Source organism: Rhinolophus sinicus, linkage group LG07 (genome assembly GCF_036562045.2).
Source record: "Rhinolophus sinicus isolate RSC01 linkage group LG07, ASM3656204v1, whole genome shotgun sequence".
Taxonomy (NCBI): Eukaryota; Metazoa; Chordata; class Mammalia; order Chiroptera; family Rhinolophidae; genus Rhinolophus; species Rhinolophus sinicus.
This window is the reverse complement of record NC_133757.1, coordinates 78,416,598-78,439,060: the sequence shown is the minus strand read 5'-3', so window position 1 is coordinate 78,439,060 and position 22,463 is coordinate 78,416,598. Positions and strand designations below refer to the sequence as shown.

The following is a 22,463-nucleotide window of genomic DNA, read 5'->3' as shown; positions in this document are numbered from 1 at the left end:
GTGAGGACTAGCGATTAGGACAAAGGGAGGGCTTACGTGTCACTTACTGGTGAATACGTGAAATGACTTCTTACTCTATTTGCCTGTTGCTTCACCCAGAGTCAGCAAGAGTGGGGGGAAAGTTAACGCCAGTACAAGACCAGTATTAACTAAAAATTGAAGTTCTCAATCCAGCTCCCACAAACCAAAGACAGACATCGTTCTAGTTTCACTGAGGTGTGATCACATACCATAGAGCCCTCTTGTTTGTAAATGTGCGAGTCGCTGTTTTCCTAGTAAGTTTGCAGGGCTGTCCGACCATCACCACAGTCACTCGCTACCTTTGATTTCTCCTGCACGCCGCCTTTTCTTTCACCTTCCATTTTTGCTCTTGCTCATCTTTGTAGTCTTTCGTCCACAGCTGTAACGTAGGGAAAGCAGGCGACCTGTGCTCCATCACTACTGGTCACACGTCGGGGAGCTGTGCTACCCAGCGTGCTGGGCCCTGCTCAGGGGTTCAGAGGTAGGAGCTGGGGCCTGGAAGCCCTCATGGGTGGATCCGTGTTTACTTCTGTCCCCTCTGCAGGCCCTCCGGCCAACCTCTTCAGCCTGGCCCCTGACTCCCGCCCTCTCCGCAGTTCTGTTTGCTGTGCCTGGGGAGCTGTGGAGTCCAAGTGAGTCCTTTGCCAGCTGCAGCTGCTTTGTTAGCAGCGACAGGTGCTGCCCAGACTGGTTGACCTGAAGGATGGTGAGGGCCCAGGGGAGGGTGTGGTCTGCCCTGCAGAGGGAGCGCCTTTGTGAGCCGTGTCCTTGAGTTCAGGAAGGTGCACCCACTAGGCGGAGGGCTGGGCACAGGGGCTGCACAGGGCTTGGCGTGTAGAATGAGTGTGGGCAAGGGCCGATGTGCCATGCAGAGGGCTTGGGCCGGCTTCTGGAGTCTCGTGGAGCTACTGACAGGCTGAGCGGAGGCAGGGCCCTTAGACGGCAGAAGACCCGGCAGAGTGTGGCCGAGGCCGGAAGGGGAGCTCAGGCAGCGGGGGCTGTGGGTGGGTGTGTGCCTGTGCGTGTGCAAGTTAGGGTGTGAATTACTACCGTCCCCAGAGGCCGCAGTGGGCACGCCTGCTCCCCGGCACTGCTCGTCCTGCACTCGGCACCCTGCTGCCTCCGAGGCCTCACACGGACTTGTGTCTAGGGCAGACACGAGTTCTGTCTGGTTTTCATCAGGGCCCCGGACACCCCTGGCTGAGGCAGGGCTCCTCTTGACTGGGAAGTGGGAGTGGGAGCAGTGCTGATCAGTAGACCCTTCCGAGACCCCTGCGGGAGGAAAAGGCCCCCCGGAGTGGTGTGGGTGGAGGAGAGAGGGGCAGATTCTGGGCAGTTGTGGCCACCATGGCAGGGCGGTCCTGCGGGGGTGCAGGGTCGTCCAGCCTGGCACCTCGCTGTGGCCTGGAAGGTGCTGAGGGGGAGGGGAGTCCAGCTGGGTCTCCAGGTCTTGGGGGCCTTGAATTCTTGCTGGAAGAGCTTTCCCTGAGAGAAGAATGCTGCCTCCTTTGATAAACATGGGAGGCTGGGTCCAGGGATCCGTGGCTGGAAAAGGGTCCTTGTGCCTTTTTATGTGTTGGTCCAGTAGCAGCTTCAGAACCGGCCCACCGACCAAGCTAGGTTTCCCAGGGTCCCTATGGAGGCTTTCAGACGTACAGCGGAGGGAGGCTGTGGGTGGCGCTTTGTCACCACTGACTATGGCACCTGCCTGTCTACTTGAGTTCCTTGCAGAGCTCAGCTGCCAGGGATGACAGTGAGCCTGCAGAGGTGGCTGTTGTCATCCCCGATGGGAGGGATTTCGTCAGAGCTCCCAGGGATTCCAGGGGGCTACCTAGTCCTCCTGCGTTGTGTTTATTACGGATTCTCTCAGGTGTCGGTAGAGAAAGGAAACCCTGTCCATCTGCCACTTCGATTGATTCACCTGTTTTGAAGAGTTTCTTCTCGTCCTTTTTTTCCTTTGCTGAAGTGTTTTAAAGTGTCGCTTCACCCTCCTCCTGAAGTTGCTCCACAGGAATTAGCGATACCCACCCACTGACCTACATTATTTAGTCTGCGTTTCTAGAAACAAAAGGGCATCTCTCCTTAGAAGCCGTACTGTTATTTTCAGGTGAACAGCACCATTAGTATTTCAGTGTCACCTAATATGTGGGGCTTCCTTTCTCCCCAGTCAGATTCTTCACTTGTCAGAAAATGTCATCTTTGCTTGGTCCAGACTCCTTCAAGGTCCAGCATTAATGTGATGGTCGTGTCTCCCGTCCTGCTCTTCAGAGCAGCCCCTCCGTCTCCTTTGCATGTCACTGAGCTGGGGACCAGTCTAGTCATTGTCCTCTGAGCTGTCCCTCCTTCCGGACACACCCTGACTTCTCCCTGCACGTGTAGGGTGAATTCCACCTCCGTTTCCGTCTCCTGTGAGACTGGCTGGTCACAGGACTGGCCAAGCAGGGGCAGCTCGAGGTGACTCGAGGACACCTTGGACATGTCGAGGATAGTCGGCCCGTGGAAATGAACCACAGTGGTGGACTCAACACGCTGACCAAGGCTCCACTGTAAGGGGGAGGAGGGCAGGGCCTTCTTATCCAAAACCCAGTGGCACCATGCGATGTCACTCTTTCTAAGTCGGAAATGGTTGACTTTCAGTTTCACGTGGTTTAAAACTAATGGATTAGAGGAGGCTAAAGGCACATCATAAATAATGTGATCATTCACTGGACTTTGAATTTAAACAGCCATAAAGGACATTATTAGGACACTGGGGAAATGTACGTGTGCATGTTAGATAGCAGTCTTGTAGCATTATTGCTCCTGAGCGTGACCCGGTATCGGCACACCCCGGAGATACTGTGGGTGCACTTCCAGACACCACAAGTCATGCGAATGTCTGGTTTCCCAAGTTATGTTTATACGCTACTGTAGTCTATTAAGTGTGCGCTAGCATTCTGGCTAAAAGGGCACATACCTTAATTTACAAATGCTTTATTGCTGTAAAATGCTAACCATCATTGGAGCCTCAGCAAGTCATAATCTTTTGCTGCTGCGAAGAGTCTTGCCTCCCGAATGTAAAAAATGCAGTGTCTGCAAAACACAATGAAACCAGGTATGCCTGTAATGTGATTATGGGGAGAAAGCCCTTGTCCTGGGGCCCAGGACTCTGAAGTGGATCAGGAAAATAAAAGTGTGTGTGCAGAGGGAGAAGCAGAGAGCACGTGTGGGGAAATGTGAGGGGCTGGGGAATCCAGGTGCTGGGTGTGGCGGCATTACATTGTAGCTTTGAAACTTTTCAAAAGTTGGGGGAGGCTGGACCTTCTGTTAGCCTTTTCCTGAGGGGGTGGGGGGGGTCAGAGGTCCTGTGGCTCCTCTCTGTCTCAGGCCACCCTGAGGGAAAGGTGATTTAACTCCCTCTTTTATATATAAACCTTGGGAATAAAAGAATAAATGACGAGTCACTTTACAGCCTTTGTGTTTTTAGATGAGAAGATTGTATTTATTTAACCCACACTTGGAGGGCCTCCTGGGGTGTGGGCTCAGTTCTAGGTGCCGGGGTCAGAGCAGGGACCAGGACCGGCAGAGTGGCCCCACTGGTGTCCCTCAGAGTGTCAGGGGGGCCTCCCTCGGAGGCAGCCTGTGAACCAAGGCCTGAAGGACCAGGAACCAGCTGTGCAGAGGCCCCAGGGCACTGGCTGACTGGGAGGGGAGGGACAGGAAGGTCTCCTTCATGGGGGGTGTGATGCTCACGAAGCAGGAAGCCCACTTCTGTGGTCTCAAAGTCCTTTCTAGCACATCGAGGGGTAGTTTTCCTATTGTTTTGATATGCACCATCTGAGTTCTGTAGTGGCTTGTACGAAACTCTCTCGAGCAGAAAACCTTTACCTTGATCAGCCCAGCAACTCATAGAGGGACTTCAGATAGTGAGTGTTACGAGCACAGGTGGAAAGGGAACTGTTTCCCCAGTGACACCGCGCCTGGATACGGGCTTGGGGTGCCTGTGAGTGCAGGGAGGCCTTGGCCGTCTTGAGCCTGGCAGGACCCAGGGGGCCTGGCTGGAGGTGAGGAGTTGATGACCTTGGAAGACCTCAGGCCTGCGTCGGCTGAGGACGAGGACATCCTGTAGTCCTCCCATCTGCTTATCTGACATGGGGTGGGGGCCTTCTCTGTGCCAGGGACTCGCTAGTGCTTTGACTTATTTACAGTTTCTTAGGTCAGATGTATTTTTGAAGTTAATGTTATCATAAAACTTTTCAGAAAATAGAGGAAGAAACTAACAACCCAGCTATAAAAGTCAGTTTGTGCTGTGGCCAGATCACAGCTGTGCAGGAGAGGGGCCGAGTAGGAGCTGGGAGTGCGTGCACGTGTGTGTGCACGAGCACACGCCGGCACATGCGTGGGGGGAGGGCACACCGCACTACACTCTCCAGCCTCTCTGGCTGTAGTGAGGGTAAGGGGAGAACTCACCTGACCTTGGATCTGTATTCTGTTGTCTCGGGAGTTCCAAGAGTGGACTTAAGATTTCCTGCCCCTTAGTAAGCCTGAGGGGTCAGTATGGGTTCCCTAGGGTTGCCACCTGGCTGGTCAGTCTTCCTTAGGAGCTGCACACACTCCTGTTGTGCCCACTACTGGTTCACGCCCCCCTCTGCTGAGTGGAAGTGAAGTGTGAGGCAGGAGTAGTGGATAGAACGAGGCCACCCAGGAGGTGTGCATTTTTCCTTTTTCCTCCACGTACTAATTCTGATGTTTCAGGAAAGTAAAGATTTAGGTATCACCAAGGATATTTCTTTATATGTAAAAGCTCATGCAACCTGATAAGAGATTTTAAGAGTTCTTCTAGACTAGGAGTCAGCATAGCCCTGCTATTTTCTTGAAGGGCTAGATAGTAAATATTCCAGACTTTGTGGGACAAGAATCAAAATTTAGAATATTATTAGGTATTTGAGCCAGTCATTAATGTGAATTGCTGAACCCAAGAGGGTAGCCTGCAGGCTGACCCCATTCTAGACCACCTTCTTAGCCCTCTCCTGTATTCAGCATGGTATATATGCCCCTCTCACTGCTGTGAAGTGAAATCCGTGCCAGAACCTGGCTGCACACTTTCAGAAAACCAACATGTGTGTGCCTAGGCATGTGTCACACCGAGAGACGCTGGGAGCCAGCAGTGCCAGCCCTGTTGGCAGCCTCACACCAGTGTTGCCCCTGCATGTGTCAGGAGAAAGATTGCCAAGTGGAGAGGTGACTGTGAAGTGACAATCAGATTCACAATTTCAAACAAATCAAAACTCAATAAAAAATGTAACCAAATTAAAAATGGGCAAAGTACTTGAATAGACATTTCTCCAAAGAGGAAATACAAATGGCCAAAAAGCACATGAAAAGATGCTCGGTGTCAGGGAAGTGAAAATGAAAACCACAGTGAGATACCAGCTCACATCCATTAGGATGGCTGTTAAAAAAAATAATAAAACAAAAATAACAAGTAGTGTGAGGCTGTGAAGAAATTGGAACCCTTGTAGATTGGTGGGCGTGTAAGATGGTATCCTCACTGAGGAAAACAGTCTGGTGTTTCCTCAAAAAGTTAAACATATAATGACCATAGGACACAGCAATTCCACCTCTGGGTGTATGTCCAAAAGAAATGAAAGCAGGGTCTCTAACAGATACTTGCGTGCCCACAGCAGGGTTATTCACAGCAGCCAAAAGATGGAAGCAGCCCAAGTGGCCACTGACAGCTTGGCTACATAAACAAAACGTAAATCTCTGCAGTGGAAAATTATTCAGCCTTAAAAAGGAAGGAAACTCTGACACCTGCTACAACATGGGTGAACCTTGAGGACATTATACTGAGTGGAATAAGCCAGACACAAAAGGACAAATACTGTGTGATCCCACTTATTTATTTGAGGTCCCTGGAGGGGTCAAGTTCATAGAAAAAGAGTACAATGGTGAGGGTGGGGGGATTTCGTATTTAATGGGGACCGAGTTTGGGAAAATGGGAAGTTCTGTAGGTGGATGGTTGGATGGTTGTACACCAGTGAATGTACTTTATGCCCCCAAACTGTGCACTTAGAAGTCCCTCCCATGGAGGGAGCTGAGCTGCGCCTCCGTGACTGGATAGAAGGACATGACTTGGGGCCAATGGGCCCTGGAGCAACACACTGTTCCCCAATATTCCCCAATAAAATTAAAGAAAAAAAAGTGGTTAAGATGGTACATTTTATGTTGTGTATTTTACCACAACTTTTTTTTTTTTTTACAAGGTCAGGGATTCACAAAGAAGTGCTTGTGATGATACTATAGCAGCGTCGTCTTTGCATTGAAATCCAGAAGCTCATTTTGATTTTTCCTTTTTTTCAAACAAAGCATTCAGTCTGTTTGTAATTAACCTGGTTGTTTCCTTCCTGAAAAGAGCATATTAATGTGGCGGCAGACACTGAAATGGGGTTCTGATCGGAGCGGAGACCATTGCAGACATAGGTGTTCCTGCAACAGGGTGCTGACTTCCAGACACCCCAAATGCACCTGTGCAATATCCAGAACACCCCCTAGGGGGAGCTGCTCTTCTCACCAGAACTCCTGAGGATGGAATAGGGGGTGACTGGGTTGGAGCAGGGGACAGGGAAAGCCCCTGGGGGCACTGCTGGCTCAGGCTGTGCTGGCCTGAGCGGGCTGCATGCACCGTGGTTCTGGTTTTGGGTCCCCTGGCTCTGAGTGGCACGGGCTCTGCAAGGACATGGGAACAGTGTCTGCCCCAGGGCTCCTGTCACTTCCCCCCGTGCTTCACCACTACAGGATGGTCCTACTGCCTGACCCAGCCTTGTTTGGCTGTGGCCTGTGGGGGAAGATGACGGGGACCGTGGACTGTGGTCTGAGATTCCTGGGGGGCAGCGTTACGATGCTTGTCAACCCTATGGCAAGCGGAGTCTCCTGGGCCCCTGAATGGACATTTGAGCTCAGCTGAAGTGCTTGTGAAATTCATGGCTTAGCTACTTTGTGTGTTTTTGCTGTTGTAACAAAAAGGTAATACATTTAGTAAGATTATTGCCTGAATTCAGAAGGTTAGCCTAACATTCAGTTTCTAATTCATACTCAAGAAGGGCTGCCTTCCATCGAGGGGACTGGCAATGGAGGAAGTCTGGAGAGAGAACTGTCGCCCCGTCCCCGCCTTAGGCTTAGGGAGGACCATTCACTATGGGATTCCAGGCTTTCTGGCCTGACATGGTGCAGCTTTCCCCGGAGGGCACCTTCACTGGTTTGTAAAGTCATCTTGCTCCTCAGTGATGGGCAGGAAGCCTTTTCCTCTGTATCGTGGTGGCCATGGCTCTGGCAGACAGGGTTGGGGCTGGCTCCACAGGTGGATGACCTTGGCCAGCGGTGCACTGTTTCGCACTGGTGGTTTGATCGGGAAGGGGAGAGTCTGAACAGTCAAAGCAGAAGACACTAAACAGTTGTCTCCGAGCAGAACGCAGGCCAACACTTCATGGGAGGGTGGCGAGGCTGCCCACTTGGGGAGAAGTCACGTGCTCGAGACCTGGAGGCTGCGGGCTTGCATGGTGACACTGCTCTTCCATGGTAGGTTGGGGGACCTGAGGGCATCCTGCAGAACGGGGCTGTGGACGACAGTGTGGCCAAAACCAGCCAGTTGTTGGCTGAGTTGAACTTCGAGGAAGATGAAGAGGACACCTATTACACGAAGGACCTCCCAGTGCATGCCTGCAGGTGAGCAGCCACAGCGGGGGGGCCAGGGCTCCGCCTTCTGACTGCACCTACTGGCTTCCCGGAGGCCGCTCTGAAACCGGGGACTGGGACACTTGGTGCACTGTGCCTGGCAATAAGGCTGCTCGGGCCTGTGTGCACACGGAAGTCCCTTTTACTGGGCAGGAGCGTGGGCTGAGCGCCTTCTGTCACCCCTGATTCTCCCAGCGGGTGGGGAAAGGGTCCCCTCTCTCTGCCTTCCTCAGGCCCTGGGGCTGTTCCCGGTATCTGCCTCACTCATCAGAAAACTCATCACGTTGGATGAGCATTTGGGGGCTTATAGGGTAAATAGAGAAGCCAAGATTGCGCTTACAGAAAGATTACTGTCAGATTCTTTAAAATTCTGCCTCTGATGTGTTCAAGATTCCTGAAAAATTGGGGAGTGAGTAGTCAGTGGGTAGACCTGCATGCATGTTGACAAAATTTGGAATTACATCCAGCGCAGGACCCATCCCTTATATCTGGACTTATTCTGGCTTTTTTGGTTACATGCACATGAGAAAATTGAGACCAAAAGAGGTGAAATGATCTTGGTTGGGGCACTCGGCCAGTCATGGCAGCTTTGGACCTGAGCCTCAGCTCAGCCCTGCCCGCCCTTCTGGATGCTGCCCCCCTGGGCTCTGCGCTCACCAAGGGACAGAGCCACCCTTTTCCCGCTCTGTGGGCAGACTTGTTATTTCGGCTCTTTGTTCACTCTCATTTACAGCTGTTTCTCTATATGTATGAGTGGTGTATTAGTGTCCCTGTCATATGCACAGTTGTCCTTGGTCCTGGTGAAGCTACAGCTGGTTGAAGTCTGCACAACTTATGGCCCTCCTAGCTGTCCCCACGTGTGGGGTGTTGGGGGGAAGGTTCCTGGCCAAAGCACATTCTGATTTGAGACTGAGTTCTGGCTTCATACACATACAGAACTTCATGCAAAGCCAGTGTTTTTGTTTTTGGTGTGTTGATTTTCAGAAAAACGAGGCTGGGGAGTGGCGTCCGGGATTCTCCCGATGTGTTCCTTTCTAGCTGGTGTCAGTCTGCACCCTAGACCCTCTGCTGCTAGGTCTGAGCCAAGTGTTCCTGTGAACACGGCGCCCTCTGCTGGAGCATGAACGCAGCGTGGTCACAGCTCACCTTCCCTATACCCAGAGCTACACTTGCTGGTCTCCCTGCTTATAAGTCATGTTCCTGAAATTTAAGGCCATGGGGGTGACTAGGTAACCTTGAGCGTGTTAGGCTCACCTGGCACCTCGAACAGCGCTCACACCCCACCTGGAAGGGATTTTTCTGCTGTCTAGGGTGTCTCCGAGGGTCTCCACAGGACCCCAACCGCTTCCTATGTTCCCGGCGCCAGAAGCCTCTGCAATTAACTGATTGGATTTTGTTAGTAGGATCGTTGGGTTTGAGTATGTGTTTAATGAAAAACTTAAAAATGTTGTAAGAGGAAAGAATTTTATATCCTGCCAAATTAAAACCAGAGAGCGAGTGACCTTCCAGCTTTAACTGTTGATGTTTTGACTTTTTTAGTTACTGCGGAATACACGATCCTGCTTGCGTGGTTTACTGTAATACCAGCAAAAAGTGGTTCTGTAACGGACGTGGAAATACTTCTGGCAGGTAGGTATCAGGCTGAGCATGTGTCTTTAATCAGGCTGTGTTCAGATTTGTGTGTAAATTATGGAAATGCTGAAGCAAAGCACAATATAAAATCACGCTAACAAACCTGGGTTTTTCCCTCCTCTGTGACGGGTTTAACTTGAAACAGATGGTGGTGTGTGAACGCCTTAATGTATTTACCCTTGATTTATTCTCTGGTTCTTTTTATTATGCAAGTAGGGTTGGCTTAATTCTCCTTCCCAGTTTTTATTTATATTTTTCTGCAAGATGAGCTCCTGGCACATCCGTTCATCTTCATTATGGGGTGCCCGGGGAGCATGTTTCCAAGACAGTAAGGGGCAGCCATGGGAGCTACTTCCTGGGACGGCTTCCTCCAGCCTGAGCTCATCTGAGTCGTCTCGAGGCTAACACAGGCCAGACCCTGAATCATCAGATTCAATCAAGTTCACCAACCAGAGGCTCTGGGCTCCCTCCTGCTGTTGATCAGCAGCAGCTGTAACGGCCCTGGCTTGTGTTTGGGTGGATGAGAGCAGTGGGGTGCTGATGCTCGGGTCCTAGGGAGAGCCTGTCTAGCTCAAGCACGAGGACTCCTCGGCTCCTGCTTCTGGCTCATTCCACTGTCACAGCAAGTAGAATAGCGTGTCACTGGGATAGGGTGCCAGGTGGCCAGCAAAGGAGTGGCATCTTCTTCTGAGGTTCATGTTTTGGAGAGGTAAAATGACGCAGGTCCACAAGCAGGTTTGTGTGCACAGAGCCTCCACCCGTCCTGTGCCTTCGTCAGCTGCGGGTCGGCTCGCACCATCGTGCCGCCTGAAAACAGAGGGTTCCGATTTGGGGTCAGCTCGGAGTTAGGATGAGAATTGTGGGGTTCTGAGTAAGGCAAGGAAGGGGGCTGATGTATTTAACAGACTTTAAAGGAACAGCATCTTCAGGGTGACCAAAAGAGATTCACGTCTCCTTTTCAGAATTTTCTGGGCAATTTAAGTGTTACCATGTTTGCATTAGTTCCTCTCCTGCAGGAAAAGCAATTAAGTAAAAGTCGTCTTAGTTGGCAACTCCAGCTTCCAGTCAGCAGAGCCAAGATCAGGAAAGTGAGGGAAGGGCCTCTAAGAGAAAACAGGCTCAGTCAACCAGCGTTGTGTGCTCTACGCGAAGCCCCAGTGATAGATGACAGCAGCCTGTGGCCTTCAGGGAGCTGCCAATGTAGTGGGATGAGGTTGGCACAGAAAGAGCAAGAGGAAACCGCTGCTTCTGCCGACATGCTCAGTTGTGGCTCCAGAGAGGAATGGGGGACTTTGGGGGTGCCGAAAGGGACAGTGGTCGGATGATCTGATGAGCTTTGTGGCACCGGAGAGGGTTAGAATGAGTGTTGGTGTCTGAGCCGAACCATGCGACAGAAGGGGTTTCCTGAAGTGAAGAGAGGGTGGCAGCAAGGGGTGTCCAACAAAGCCACAGCCAGGCTGCAGAGAGCCCGAGGCAGGGCCTGCCCCTCCCATGAGCCCCAGCGAAGCGGGCTTGGCGTAGGGCCTGGTTTAGGTGAGCTGTGGCCCAGAAATGAGAACAGCAGCAGATCCTGTCCTGCCCATGCCAAGACGGTGGGGTGTCAGAGGGTTCCTTGCCTGCCCTCGTGCTTCCTGAGAGTAGCCCTGAGCCCCCCTACTTGGTATTTTTTACTGTCGTCAGGTTTCTAATACGTGTGCTTACCAAGTTTCCTGGCTGGCAGCAAATTTGGAGGAGCTGTCGCTTCTGGCATCCAGCACGGGTCATGAGAAGTGACTTTGGGAGAAGCAGCAGAGAAGCCATGAGGAGCCAGAGGAGCAGGGAAAGGGGCAGCAGCTGGGGCTGATTCAGTGAGACCCGATAACTTGTATTTAAGAAAGCAGAAACTGAAGAAAAAAAACCACCAGAAACTATGTGAAATGTGTTAGGAAAGTTTTCCTTAAAAATGGTTCAAGTTAGGTTGACTTTTGCACTCAGTGGGGAGCCAGTTCTGGGGCTGGCTGGTCCCCTGGGATGCCAGATGGATGAGGTGTGACCGCCCCTGCTAATGGACCGTGAACGGTACCGGAACTTTTAACGGGGGCTCGAGAATTGGAAGTGGTGAAAAGCCAAACCTCGGGTGTTAACTATTTATCATTTCCTGGTTTCAGCCACATTGTAAATCACCTTGTGAGGGCAAAATGCAAAGAGGTGACTCTGCACAAGGATGGGCCCCTGGGGGAGACGGTCCTGGAGTGTTACAACTGTGGCTGCCGGAACGTCTTCCTCCTCGGCTTCATCCCCGCCAAGGCCGACTCCGTGGTCGTGCTGCTGTGCAGGTGAGGAGCCCGCATTTCCGGGGGGCTGCTCTGCCTCAGTGGAACTCTGAAATGCCTTCAGAGGGTTTCTGCTGACTGGCGCGGTGTGAGGACATTCAGAGGTTGGGCGTGTCGGAGAGCTGGGAATGTTGAGTACCTCTTGGGTGTATTCTGGTTAAGTCATAAAAACAATTGTGTAAAACCGAAGACTGTTCTGAGCTTTAAGAGTTCAGAGCTCAAGTGTGTGGGGAGATGCGATTTATTACTAACAATTGAAAGGTAATTTGATCACATTATAAGACGCAGGGACAGGCACTTGGGGGTGAAAAGTAAACCTGGGGTGCAGGTCATCGTCATCTTGGCTCTCCTGCCCTTGGGGCTTCTACAGGCAGCCCTGCGCCAGTCAGAGCAGCCTCAAGGACATCAACTGGGACAGCTCGCAGTGGCAGCCCCTGATCCAGGACCGCTGTTTCCTGTCCTGGTTGGTCAAGATCCCTTCAGAGCAGGAGCAGCTGCGTGCTCGGCAAATCACCGCCCAGCAGATCAACAAGCTGGAGGAGTTGTGGAAGGTGAGGCCTGCTGAGAATGCAAATCTGCCTCAGCACCAGTTTCCTGTAGACGGTGGGGGTGCGGTGTCTTCAGAAACAGGAGATTCTGGAAGTAACTGGAAGAGACTGCAGCCTCTACGTGAAGGGGCCCTGACACGAACTGGCCCTAGGCAGATGTGGGTGGATGTGTCTCTGGGCCTGAGTAGACAGGACTATGAGTGCACTTTAAAACCTCACTGGGCTGACCTGCCTGGTGGCTCAGGTGGTTGGAGCGCCGTGCTCCTAATGCCGAGGTTGCCGGTTCGATTCCCACATGGGCCAGTGGGCTGCACCCTCTACAGCTAAGATTGTGAACAATGGCTGTCGTGAGTAAGCTGGAGGTTAGCGTGGGCTGCCTTGGGCTACCGTGTGCTGCCCGGAGTGGCCGGCAGCCGGTGTGAGCGGCCAGCAGCCGGCGAGAGCTGCCATGAGCTGCTGTGAGCAGCCGACGACGACCGGAGACTGACTGCCTCAGCCGGGGGGAGCCCAAGGCTCATAACACCAGCAAAGGCCAGGGAGCTGTGTCCTACACAACTAGACTGAGAAACAACGGCTTGAACTGGAGTGGGGGGAGTGAGGCGGAAGTGGGGGGGGGGTCTAAAAAATCCTCCCTAGGCCCGTGACATGTCTGAGCCAGGGTGACACCTGGTTGGGGTTGAGCATTTAGTGGGGAAAGGGATCTGAGTCCCAAAGGTCAGAGACTCTCAGCCCAGAGCAGCCGAATGACTGAAGGGGAGAGGGGCCCCCAGGTCTTGTGTGATCTAGTTCTAGGTCTTGTGTGATCTAGTTCTCCAGGGCAGCCCTCCTCTGGTTCTGGCTGTTTAGATGTTCTATAGAGTTTTAATAACGAAGCTAGAAATTTTAATTAGGGACCCATATAACCAGAAATCTTAAATGTGAATTTACCCTCACTTTGAGTGCAAGTCAAAATATTTTTCAGGCGTCATCTAGCACTTCCACTTCCCACTTCCATAACTATTGCCACAGTTGTTTCACCATTCTTGTTTACATCCAAACAGTCCATCTCATGTTCTGCCCCTGCCAGGGAAGAGTGCATCCTCCTGTTGGTGCAGTATAAGATCAGGAGGAAATGGGGAGGTGGGCCTTCCTTCTGTTCTCACAGCCACAGGGAACCGGTGGTCTTTCTGGCAGCCTGGAGGAAGTGTTCAGGGCCAGGCGATTGTGCAGGACGCAGCCATTTGATGGTGTACCTGGGGTGCCATCACCAAGACTCCCTTGTTGATGTAACCCTGGGGGGTGGTAGGAGCCGCAGTGGAAGTAGGAGCAGGCAGGTGTCCAGCTCCCTGTGCCATGTGAACTTCCCCGCGGGGTGGACACCGCTGACTGCCAGCCACCCTTCTCTGCGACAGCCCAACATCGGCTTGTTCTGAGAAGTGATGGGTGTGCCCCCGTTCCTCCGGTGATTGTTGAGCTAGGATGCAGTTCGGTTCATACACGGGTGAAACCGGGATGAACTCGATGCTGTTCTTGTCTTCTAGGAGAATCCTTCTGCCACCTTGGAGGACCTGGAGAAGCCCGGGGTGGATGAGGAGCCACAGCACGTCCTCCTGCGGTACGAGGATGCCTACCAGTACCAGAACATATTCGGGCCTCTGGTCAAGCTGGAGGCTGACTACGACAAGAAGCTGAAAGAGTCCCAGGTGATGTGGTGTGTACAGGAGGGAGTGGTCATTCTCACGTCTCTCCTGATGTCTGGGGAGGGCAGCTTTCCCTGCAGGCTGCCGATGCTGTCCGCGGCCCAGGCCGAGTGAGTCCGGAGCAGTGCACCGAGGGCAAACGCCCCGTCACAGACCTAGACACCGGCCCGAGTGCTGAGTTTAATTCCAACAAAAGTCCCTTGCAGTTCAGTTCACAACCTTTGCCCACAGCCACAAGTGACAGACCGGAGGAGCCAAGGCACACCAAGGGTGTTCCTTGTTCTGGTCCCACAAAGAGCGTGTCTAGGAAGGACGAGACTCGGCGCTCATGGGCCACGTTCTTAGCTGTCGGCTTCCTTTCTCGTTCCGAGGACCTCCAAGAGCAGAAGTCGAGTAGGGAATCCTGGCCGACTTACGCAGGTTCTGGGGGTCCTAATGGCTTCTCTCCCAGAGGGGCGCTTTTTTGGTGTTGCAGGCTGTTGGGTGCTGCTCTCTGCAGCGTGACGTCACAGCTCATGAGGTGGCTGCAGGGCACACGCCTATGGAAACCCAGACTCAGGAGTCCAGGCCATGTCTGGGTCTTAGGCTAACAGGGCTCTTATTTTTCATGTGCTCAGACTCAAGATAACATCACGGTCAGGTGGGACCTGGGCCTTAACAAGAAGAGAATCGCCTACTTCACTTTGCCCAAGACTGACTCTGGTAATGAGGATTTAGTCATAATTTGGTTAAGAGGTGATTTTAAGTTTTAAAATATTTGTGACCATAAGTAGCATAAAATTCCTAGTTTCTCCCTTGTAAGTGTCCCCTTAATTTGCTCTTCCTGGTGGCAACCTCGGCGCATGTTGAAAACGCTAACTTTCTTGCTGTCTTTTCTCTGGAAGACATGCGGCTCATGCAGGGGGATGAGATATGCCTGCGATACAAAGGGGACCTGGCACCCCTGTGGAAAGGGATCGGCCACGTCATCAAGGTCCCTGATAGTATCCTTCATGTGACAAAAGGCTGGCAAAGGAGAACTGTATGTGGGTCACTGTGGAGACCAGTCCTGGGGCCTCGGGGAGAGTATGGCCATGGCTGGAGGGGCCCCTTTGAGTCATGTTTGTTTGAAGCCACTGAGCCGTTTCTTCCCCCCCCTTCTTCCGCCTCCCCCCACCCCACTCTGGTTCAGGCCATTGTTTCTCAGTCTAGTTGTGTAGGACCCAGCTCCCTGACCCATGCTGATATTATGAGCCTTGCGCTCCCCCCAGCTCAGGCAGTCTGTCGCCACTCATCGGTTGGCTGCTCGTAGCAGCTCACGGCAGCTCTTTCCGGCTGCCGGCCACTCACTCTGGCCACCGCTCACAGTTCATGGCGGCACAAGGTAGCCCACAGCAGCACTCAGCCTGCGGCAGCTCACAGTAGCCCAGCTCCAGGGAGAGATGTTGCTTACAATCTTAGCTGTGGAGGGCGCAGCTCACTGGCCCATGTGGGAATCGAACTGGCGACCTCAGTGTTAGGAGTTCGGCGCGCCAACTACCTGAGCCACCAGGCCAGCCCCCCCCCCCTTTTCTTTTTTTAAGGAGGGCACAGCTCACAGTGACCCATGCAGGGATCAAACCGGCAACCTTGGTGTTAGCACCACGCTCTAACCAACTGAGCTAACCGGCTACCCCCACCATTTATATGAAACTGATAGGAGTGCTGCTTTGCCGGGAGCCAGGTGCTTTGAGCTCTGCGCCTCAGGACTCTTGGGAGTTCACATGTGGAACCCAGGTTCTGGACGTAGTGGCTCCATCCTGGCATCCAGGACAATGCCCCAGGGCTCGAAGGGTAATTGGGGTTGGGGGAGCTGGCTGCAGGGGACACAGACACCATGGGCAGAATCTGTCAGAATGAGGGTCTCACTGGCTGAGTTTTCATCTTTTGGTGCAAAGGAGGGTTTTGTCTCCTCAATAACCAAATGAGGGTCCCTCAGAAAGGTAAACCAGCTTATGACAAGGACACACCTTAACTCAGCGGCACAGATTATGGTGATGAGATCGCCATTGAGCTGCGGAGCAGTGTGGGCGCGCCTGTGGAGGTGACGCATAACTTCCAGGTGGATTTCGTGTGGAAGTCCACCTCGTTCGACAGGTGCGTCCACCTTTGCTTCCACCTCTACCTCTAGATGATTCTCTTATCCCAGGCCCAGGGCTTCCCACCCGCCCATGTGAGCGTGTGGCCAACCTGGTGCTTCCCCACAGGATGCAGAGCGCACTGAAGACCTTTGCCGTGGATGAGACCTCCGTGTCGGGTTACATCTACCATAAGCTGCTTGGCCATGAGGTGGAGGACGTGATCATCAAGTGCCAGCTACCCAAGCGCTTCACGGCACAGGGGCTGCCCGACCTCAACCACTCTCAGGTTCTCACTGTTCTGGGGCTGGGGAGGGCTCGGCCCGCAGAGCTGCTACGTGGGGACTTGCAGGGCATCTGGACCCCTAACGGCTGCTTGTATCTGAAGGTTTATGCCGTGAAGACTGTGCTGCAGAGACCGCTGAGCCTGATCCAGGGACCGCCAGGCACGGGGAAGACGGTGACCTCAGCCACCATTGTCTACCACCTGGCACGGCAAGGCAATGGGTAGGGGTCAGCAGGCCGATGTGCGGGACGTCCCGGCGGGTTACCTGCGAGTTGCGTTATACATTGTTTGTCTTAGGTCTGGCTTCTGTGGTTGCTTTTAACCAGCCAGCCTGCTGCTCTCCAAGGCAGCATACGTGCTGTGCACACCTCAGGGCTTGGAAAGTCTTCACCCTGCGATGGGTGAAGGTGGGTGAGGATGTGGGTCTTTTATTGGCGGCACGAGTAGAGTGAAAACTCGGGGCAGGAAGCTCCAGACTCACTGGGTTTTAAACTCCTTTCACATCGTGCCATACCTGGCTTTCGTCTTACGTCTGAGCCCGCTCCGCTGCCTGGGATTCAAAACAGCAGTATGCTTGGCTACTTAGCATTTCCTGAATCGCCTCTGGGTGAGCGCTGACATGTTTGTCCGCCTTCTGTTGAAGGCCTGTGCTCGTCTGTGCTCCAAGTAACATAGCTGTGGATCAGCTGACCGAGAAGATCCACCAGACGGGGCTGAAGGTGGTGCGGCTCTGTGCGAAGAGCCGCGAGGCCATCGACTCCCCGGTGTCATTCCTGGCCCTGCACAACCAGATCAGGAATATGGACAGGTGGGTACCTGACGAGAGGGAGGCGCATCTCCTCTGCGTGGCCCTGGCGCATGTGCCTCCATGCCCACTGACGTGCCCCCATGCTTCCAGCATGCCAGAGCTCCAGAAGCTGCAGCAGCTGAAGGACGAGACCGGAGAGCTGTCATCCGCCGATGAGAAGCGGTACCGGGCGCTGAAGCGCACGGCTGAAAGGGAGCTGCTCATGGTGAGAGCACACAGTGGCACCTTTAGTTAGATGGTTCCCTGCTCTCGGACAAGACCTTGGATACCCTACTTGATCTGCCTTCTCTGCAATCACACAGACATGATTTTTAAGTGGTGTCCACTCTCTGCCAGTCTCCCTGCTGCTGGGAGCCCCAGATCCTGGTCCAAACCCCCGGAGTGGGTCTGTTCTTTCACGACAAAGCGACCAAAAATGGATCCCAGCTCCGTGCCTGTTCCCCGGCTCAGCTCTGCCCGTCAGAGGCTGTCTCAAGCCCTGAGCTGTCTGTGCTGGGAGGTTTTCGCCACTGAAGCCCAGACACTTAGGATCTCAAAAAAGTTGGTGTCACCGCAACCTGGACAATGGATGCTGTCAGGGCGGGACTGCTTGTTTCCTTGTTTGTCAGGAGGGTGGGGACCAGAGCAGTGTCCTGTCCTGCGTGCTTTTTGGGTAGTACCTGATAACAGGTACTATGCATGCCCCTGATGCTCACGTGATCTCTTCCTTAGAACGCGGACGTGATCTGCTGCACGTGTGTGGGCGCAGGAGACCCCAGACTCGCCAAGATGCAGTTCCGCTCCATTCTAATCGACGAGAGCACCCAGGCCACTGAGCCGGAGTGCATGGTCCCTGTGGTGCTCGGAGCCAAGCAGGTGGGCCACGCCACTTGTGGGGACCGTAACTTGGAAACTGGTGTGCACTTTCTCTTATTCCGATTCTGTGTAATTCTTCATACTGTGAGGCTGTGTGACGCCCTGGTATGGATGCTTGGCGGGCCCTTTGAGGGGGTCTTTGAAGGGTGGGTGCTGCACGGAGTGCCTCTGTTTGGGTCCCGAGTGCACATCTGAATGTGTTTCATGTCTGTGGCGGGCAGGTTTCCCATGTATCTTAGCACTGGAATTCATGTGGCTGGGTGGTTCTGTGGCCCCTGGGCCCCTTAGTCCCCTATAAGGCAACATCTAGGCTACTTCATGCTTGAGCTTCTCACCGTGTGGGCCTCTCTCCGTAGCTGATCCTTGTGGGTGACCACTGCCAGCTGGGCCCCGTGGTGATGTGCAAGAAGGCGGCCAAGGCCGGGCTGTCCCAGTCGCTGTTTGAGCGCCTGGTGGTGCTGGGCATTCGTCCAATCCGCCTGCAGGTCCAGTATCGGATGCACCCTGCACTCAGCGCCTTTCCTTCCAACATCTTCTATGAGGGTTCTCTGCAGAACGGAGTCACTGCAGGTAACGCTCCTGGGGGAGAGGATGAAACTTGCCATGGTTTCCTTCCTGAGTGGCCTTACCTAGCAACCACTTACGTAGTAGGTGCAGGGAGCACCTCGGAGAGGCACAGTGGTCAGCAGGACATCATGTCCACTCGGGAGTGTAGGTGCCTCGGGGTGTGGGCATAGTCACGGAATCACTTAATGAACACTCACCCTCAGAACGTATCACGCAGCCCAAGGAACAGGCAGTTTTCAGAGCCCGGGCCCTGGGGTCCACAAGATGGGGATAGGGTGAGGCGAGACTCCTTTCGTAGTGACACCGAGGTGGCATGTGACCTTCACTGCTGACACACACTTATGGTACAGATGCAGCAGCGCTGGAGGCCAGTGGGGCCTCGCACAGATCTGGACAGTGCCACCAGACTGCCCCACAGTTGGCGGCAAGTGGCATTCTCAGCGTATGTCCATGCGACACTGATGGGTGTGAAAGGCGCTTGAAGGAAGGGCTCACAGACATACCGGTTGTTCAGATGGCGGGTATTTGGCAGCCATTTTCCTGAAAACCAAGCTTGTGGCTTCAAGGAAAACAGCTGACAGCATTTATCACCAGTGATAAAATCTGAGGATTCATTGAAAATCAGTATTTCAGAAAACTCACGTCCCCTGGCATGAGCTGACCGAGTATCCTGTTGCTAAGTCGTTTTTCTGATGAGATCATGGCAGTGACAGCGTCTGTGAGGGGAGTCAGTAGGTACTTCTCATCCCCGCGGACAGCAAGAGTGTTGCAAAGGCACTCGGGTCACAGGCAAACCCGAGTGCAGGGCCGCGTAGAAAGGCTGTTGTCATGGATCTCCAGGGTGCCTTCCATCCCGCTTTGGTGGAGAATCGGGTGAATCTATAAAGGCTGTAAAACATGTCACTGGCTCACGGGACACAGTGTGCAGTGGCAGATCCCAGTGAGCCAGACAGCATACAGAGCAAGTTGCACAGATTGACTAAGTTTACATTTTAGTGGAAAATAATGGTACTTTCCTGTTGAAAAAAATTTTTTTAAGTTAATATGTAATGGGCTTATTTTTATTTTTTCTTTGTATTTTTTTTCTCTTTTTATAATGGGTTTACTTCTAAATGAAGTAATAGACATAAATTTTCAGGTTTTAAAATACGGTGAATATCTGTAGGTTCAACCCACAGAAACGGAGTTTTTTTGACTTCTCAGCTCTTCAGAGTGTAAAGGGGCTCTGAGACCAGCGTTGGAGAACCACTGATTTAGTGTGTCATTCGTTCCAGCGGCCATGTCAACCTTGTCTCGCCCCACTTAATAGATAAGGCCAGCAGCACGCTCAGCCAGGACTCCGCAGCTGCTGTCCTGGGTGGGCTGTGGGAGATGCCATGACTGCCATCCCCACGACACTTAGAACGCTGCTGGTCCATCAGGTAGTGAGGCCAGGCCACGAGGAGCTCGTTTGTGATTCGCTGACACGGTTGGCACTTGTGGGAAAGCCACTATTTAGCGCTGGTTCAGGGACTGATGGTGGTTCATTGCTGTGGCATCAGTGCCTGGCACGTGGATACCGTGTTCCCCTGAAAATAAGACCTAGCCGGACAATGAGCTCTAATGCGTCTTTAGGAGCAAAAATTTATATAAGACCCAGTCTTATATAAGACTGGGGATAATAGAATATAATGCCGGGTCTTATATAATATAAGACTGGGTCTTACTTTAATTTTTGCTCCCAAAGACGCATTAGAGCTGATTGGCCGGCTGGGTCTTATTTTGGGGGAAACACGGTAGTACCCAACTGTATATTTTTTAAATTCTTTACTAAAATGTAAGGAAGTACCCAAACCCTAAGTGTCCAGCTTAGTGACTTTTCACTAAATGAACATAGCTGTGTACAGAATCTGACCAGCCCCCAGGAGCCCCATCAGCCTTGAGGTGACCCCAGGGTGGTGCTGGTGCCCACCCACACCCACTGACAAGGGTGTCCTGACAGCTGTGGCAGGAGTATTTACACCACAGAATTTGGCAGGTGCTATAGACTAGCCCCAACCCCAGTGGGTGGTTAAACCTTTGCCAGCAGCCCCTGGGCTAACGGGCCACCTCACTCAACAGCCTCTGTCGTTGTTTGAATGATACAGACGAACAACGGGCTGTTGGGATGCAGAAATACCGGTTCCTCACACTGCTCTGTCAGTTACATGCAACTCTTCCAGTCTGGACTGTGACAGAACATGTCGCTCAGCAGTGTCTTCTACAAAAGCTGGTTGTAGGGGCTTCTGTGTCCTGTCAGGACAGTAGTAAAGTTTCTAGAAGGAAACAATATCTTCGTGACCCCGGTGTGGGCAAAGTTTTCTTGAATAGGTCGCAAAAAGCACTGACCAGTGAGACGTGTTCAGGGAGAGAGCAGCTCTGTCCCTGAAGCACATTCATGTACATACGTTCGCTCAGTCCTGCCCTATTGGGCAGGGAACCCGCTTGGGTGGCCTCTGGCTGCGCTTCTATCATGCGAAGTATTGACTCTTCCCTCCCTGATGGCAGCGGATCGTGTGAAGAAAGGGTTTGACTTCCAGTGGCCCCAACCTGATAAGCCGATGTTCTTCTACGTGACCCAGGGCCAGGAGGAGATCGCCAGCTCGGGTACCTCCTACCTGAACAGGTAAGCAGAGGCTCGCTCACCCCGGCAGCTGGCTTCAGTGGCAGCTTGGCCAAGCAGTTGGTTAATGGGGAGAGCTGAAGTTGCCCTCCTCACCCCATTTTTTCAGGCTCCTCAATCCACAGCATGTTGCCCTCTCACTTGTCCGTGTAGTTTTCATGTTGAGTAGAGTTTCTGTGCCCAAGCAGGTGTGCCCTGCCGAGGGCACAGCTGCCCCTGTGCCTCCCACAGCTTCGAGCCTCAGGTCTCGGGAGCCACAGTTGCAGCCCAGGAGCTGAACGCTTGGTTTCCTTAGGACGGAGGCTGCAAACGTGGAGAAGATCACGACGAAGCTGTTAAAGGCGGGCGCCAAGCCAGACCAGATCGGCATCATCACGCCCTACGAGGGCCAGCGCTCCTACCTGGTGCAGTACATGCAGTTCAGCGGCTCCCTGCACACCAAGCTCTACCAGGTGCGTGCCAGGCCCCTGCCAGGCTGACCTGCCCACCTGGCTGGGAGGGTTGCGTGTGCATGTGACCAGTGTTTCCGCCCGAGTCCTGCACCTCTGTTCCAAGGATCGGGAACATGGGCCACTATTCGTGCGTAAAAGTGTTTTTCTCAAGATAGTTTTCAGAGCAAAACTGTTCGTGCTGCTGCGTAGTGGATGTTGTATAGTCATGAGAACTCGGTCCACTCCTATGTCAACACCTGGGTAAAATGTCCAGGTGTGTCTGTCAGGAGGGTGATGGACAACCTCCTGACAGTTATTTCTGTAGTTATTTCTCCACGTAGAAATGAATCAAAATGCAAGCTAACGAGTCTGATGATGACACGTAGTTTCTGTGCTGTTAACTGGGAAACATCTCAGGTTTTCTGACGAGCCTGTATGCTTTTATCATGGGGACACATTACCGAGATTAAAAAGACTAAGTAGGAAGGCAAGGAGAGGGGCTGGGGGTCGGGGCTGCTTGGTGGGGTTTGATGGTGCGTGTGGACATGCTTTGGGCAGCCTAGTAGTCCCTGAGGGCAGCCTGCTGGCTCATGGGCACCATGTGGCTCCTGCAGGAGGTGGAAATCGCCAGTGTGGATGCGTTCCAGGGGCGTGAGAAAGACTTCATCATCCTTTCCTGCGTGCGGGCCAACGAGCACCAAGGCATCGGGTTTTTAAACGACCCCAGGCGGCTTAACGTGGCCCTGACCCGAGCACGGTATGTGGGCTTTGCAGGCAGCAGTTGCCTCCGTCCTGCCTCATGGCCCTGCAGAGGAACTTTCCCTCGGGGACTGGCCGTGGGGGGGGGGGGGGGGTTCTCGTTGCCTGGTCCTCT

General features: G+C 53.1%; 1 protein-coding gene across 2 annotated transcripts in view; it reads left to right on the top strand.

The window, feature by feature from the left end:
* The window catches only part of UPF1 (UPF1 RNA helicase and ATPase), a 33,888-nt gene that overhangs the window by 5,591 nt on the left and 5,834 nt on the right, over window positions 1-22,463 (top strand). The window contains exons 2-18 of one of the 2 annotated variants that reach the window (XM_019736820.2): window positions 7,583-7,725; window positions 9,274-9,363; window positions 11,514-11,681; window positions 12,049-12,229; window positions 13,747-13,908; window positions 14,523-14,607; window positions 14,790-14,888; window positions 15,912-16,020; window positions 16,131-16,290; window positions 16,390-16,508; window positions 16,931-17,095; window positions 17,186-17,300; window positions 17,807-17,950; window positions 18,307-18,520; window positions 21,044-21,161; window positions 21,454-21,610; window positions 22,204-22,346. In XM_019736820.2, coding sequence (XP_019592379.1) covers window positions 7,583-7,725; window positions 9,274-9,363; window positions 11,514-11,681; window positions 12,049-12,229; window positions 13,747-13,908; window positions 14,523-14,607; window positions 14,790-14,888; window positions 15,912-16,020; window positions 16,131-16,290; window positions 16,390-16,508; window positions 16,931-17,095; window positions 17,186-17,300; window positions 17,807-17,950; window positions 18,307-18,520; window positions 21,044-21,161; window positions 21,454-21,610; window positions 22,204-22,346 — 2,372 coding nt within the window. Of the gene's footprint in view, window positions 1-7,582; window positions 7,726-9,273; window positions 9,364-11,513; window positions 11,682-12,048; window positions 12,230-13,746; window positions 13,909-14,522; window positions 14,641-14,789; window positions 14,889-15,911; window positions 16,021-16,130; window positions 16,291-16,389; window positions 16,509-16,930; window positions 17,096-17,185; window positions 17,301-17,806; window positions 17,951-18,306; window positions 18,521-21,043; window positions 21,162-21,453; window positions 21,611-22,203; window positions 22,347-22,463 lie in introns of both variants that reach the window. The other variant, XM_019736819.2, reaches the window with a different exon arrangement.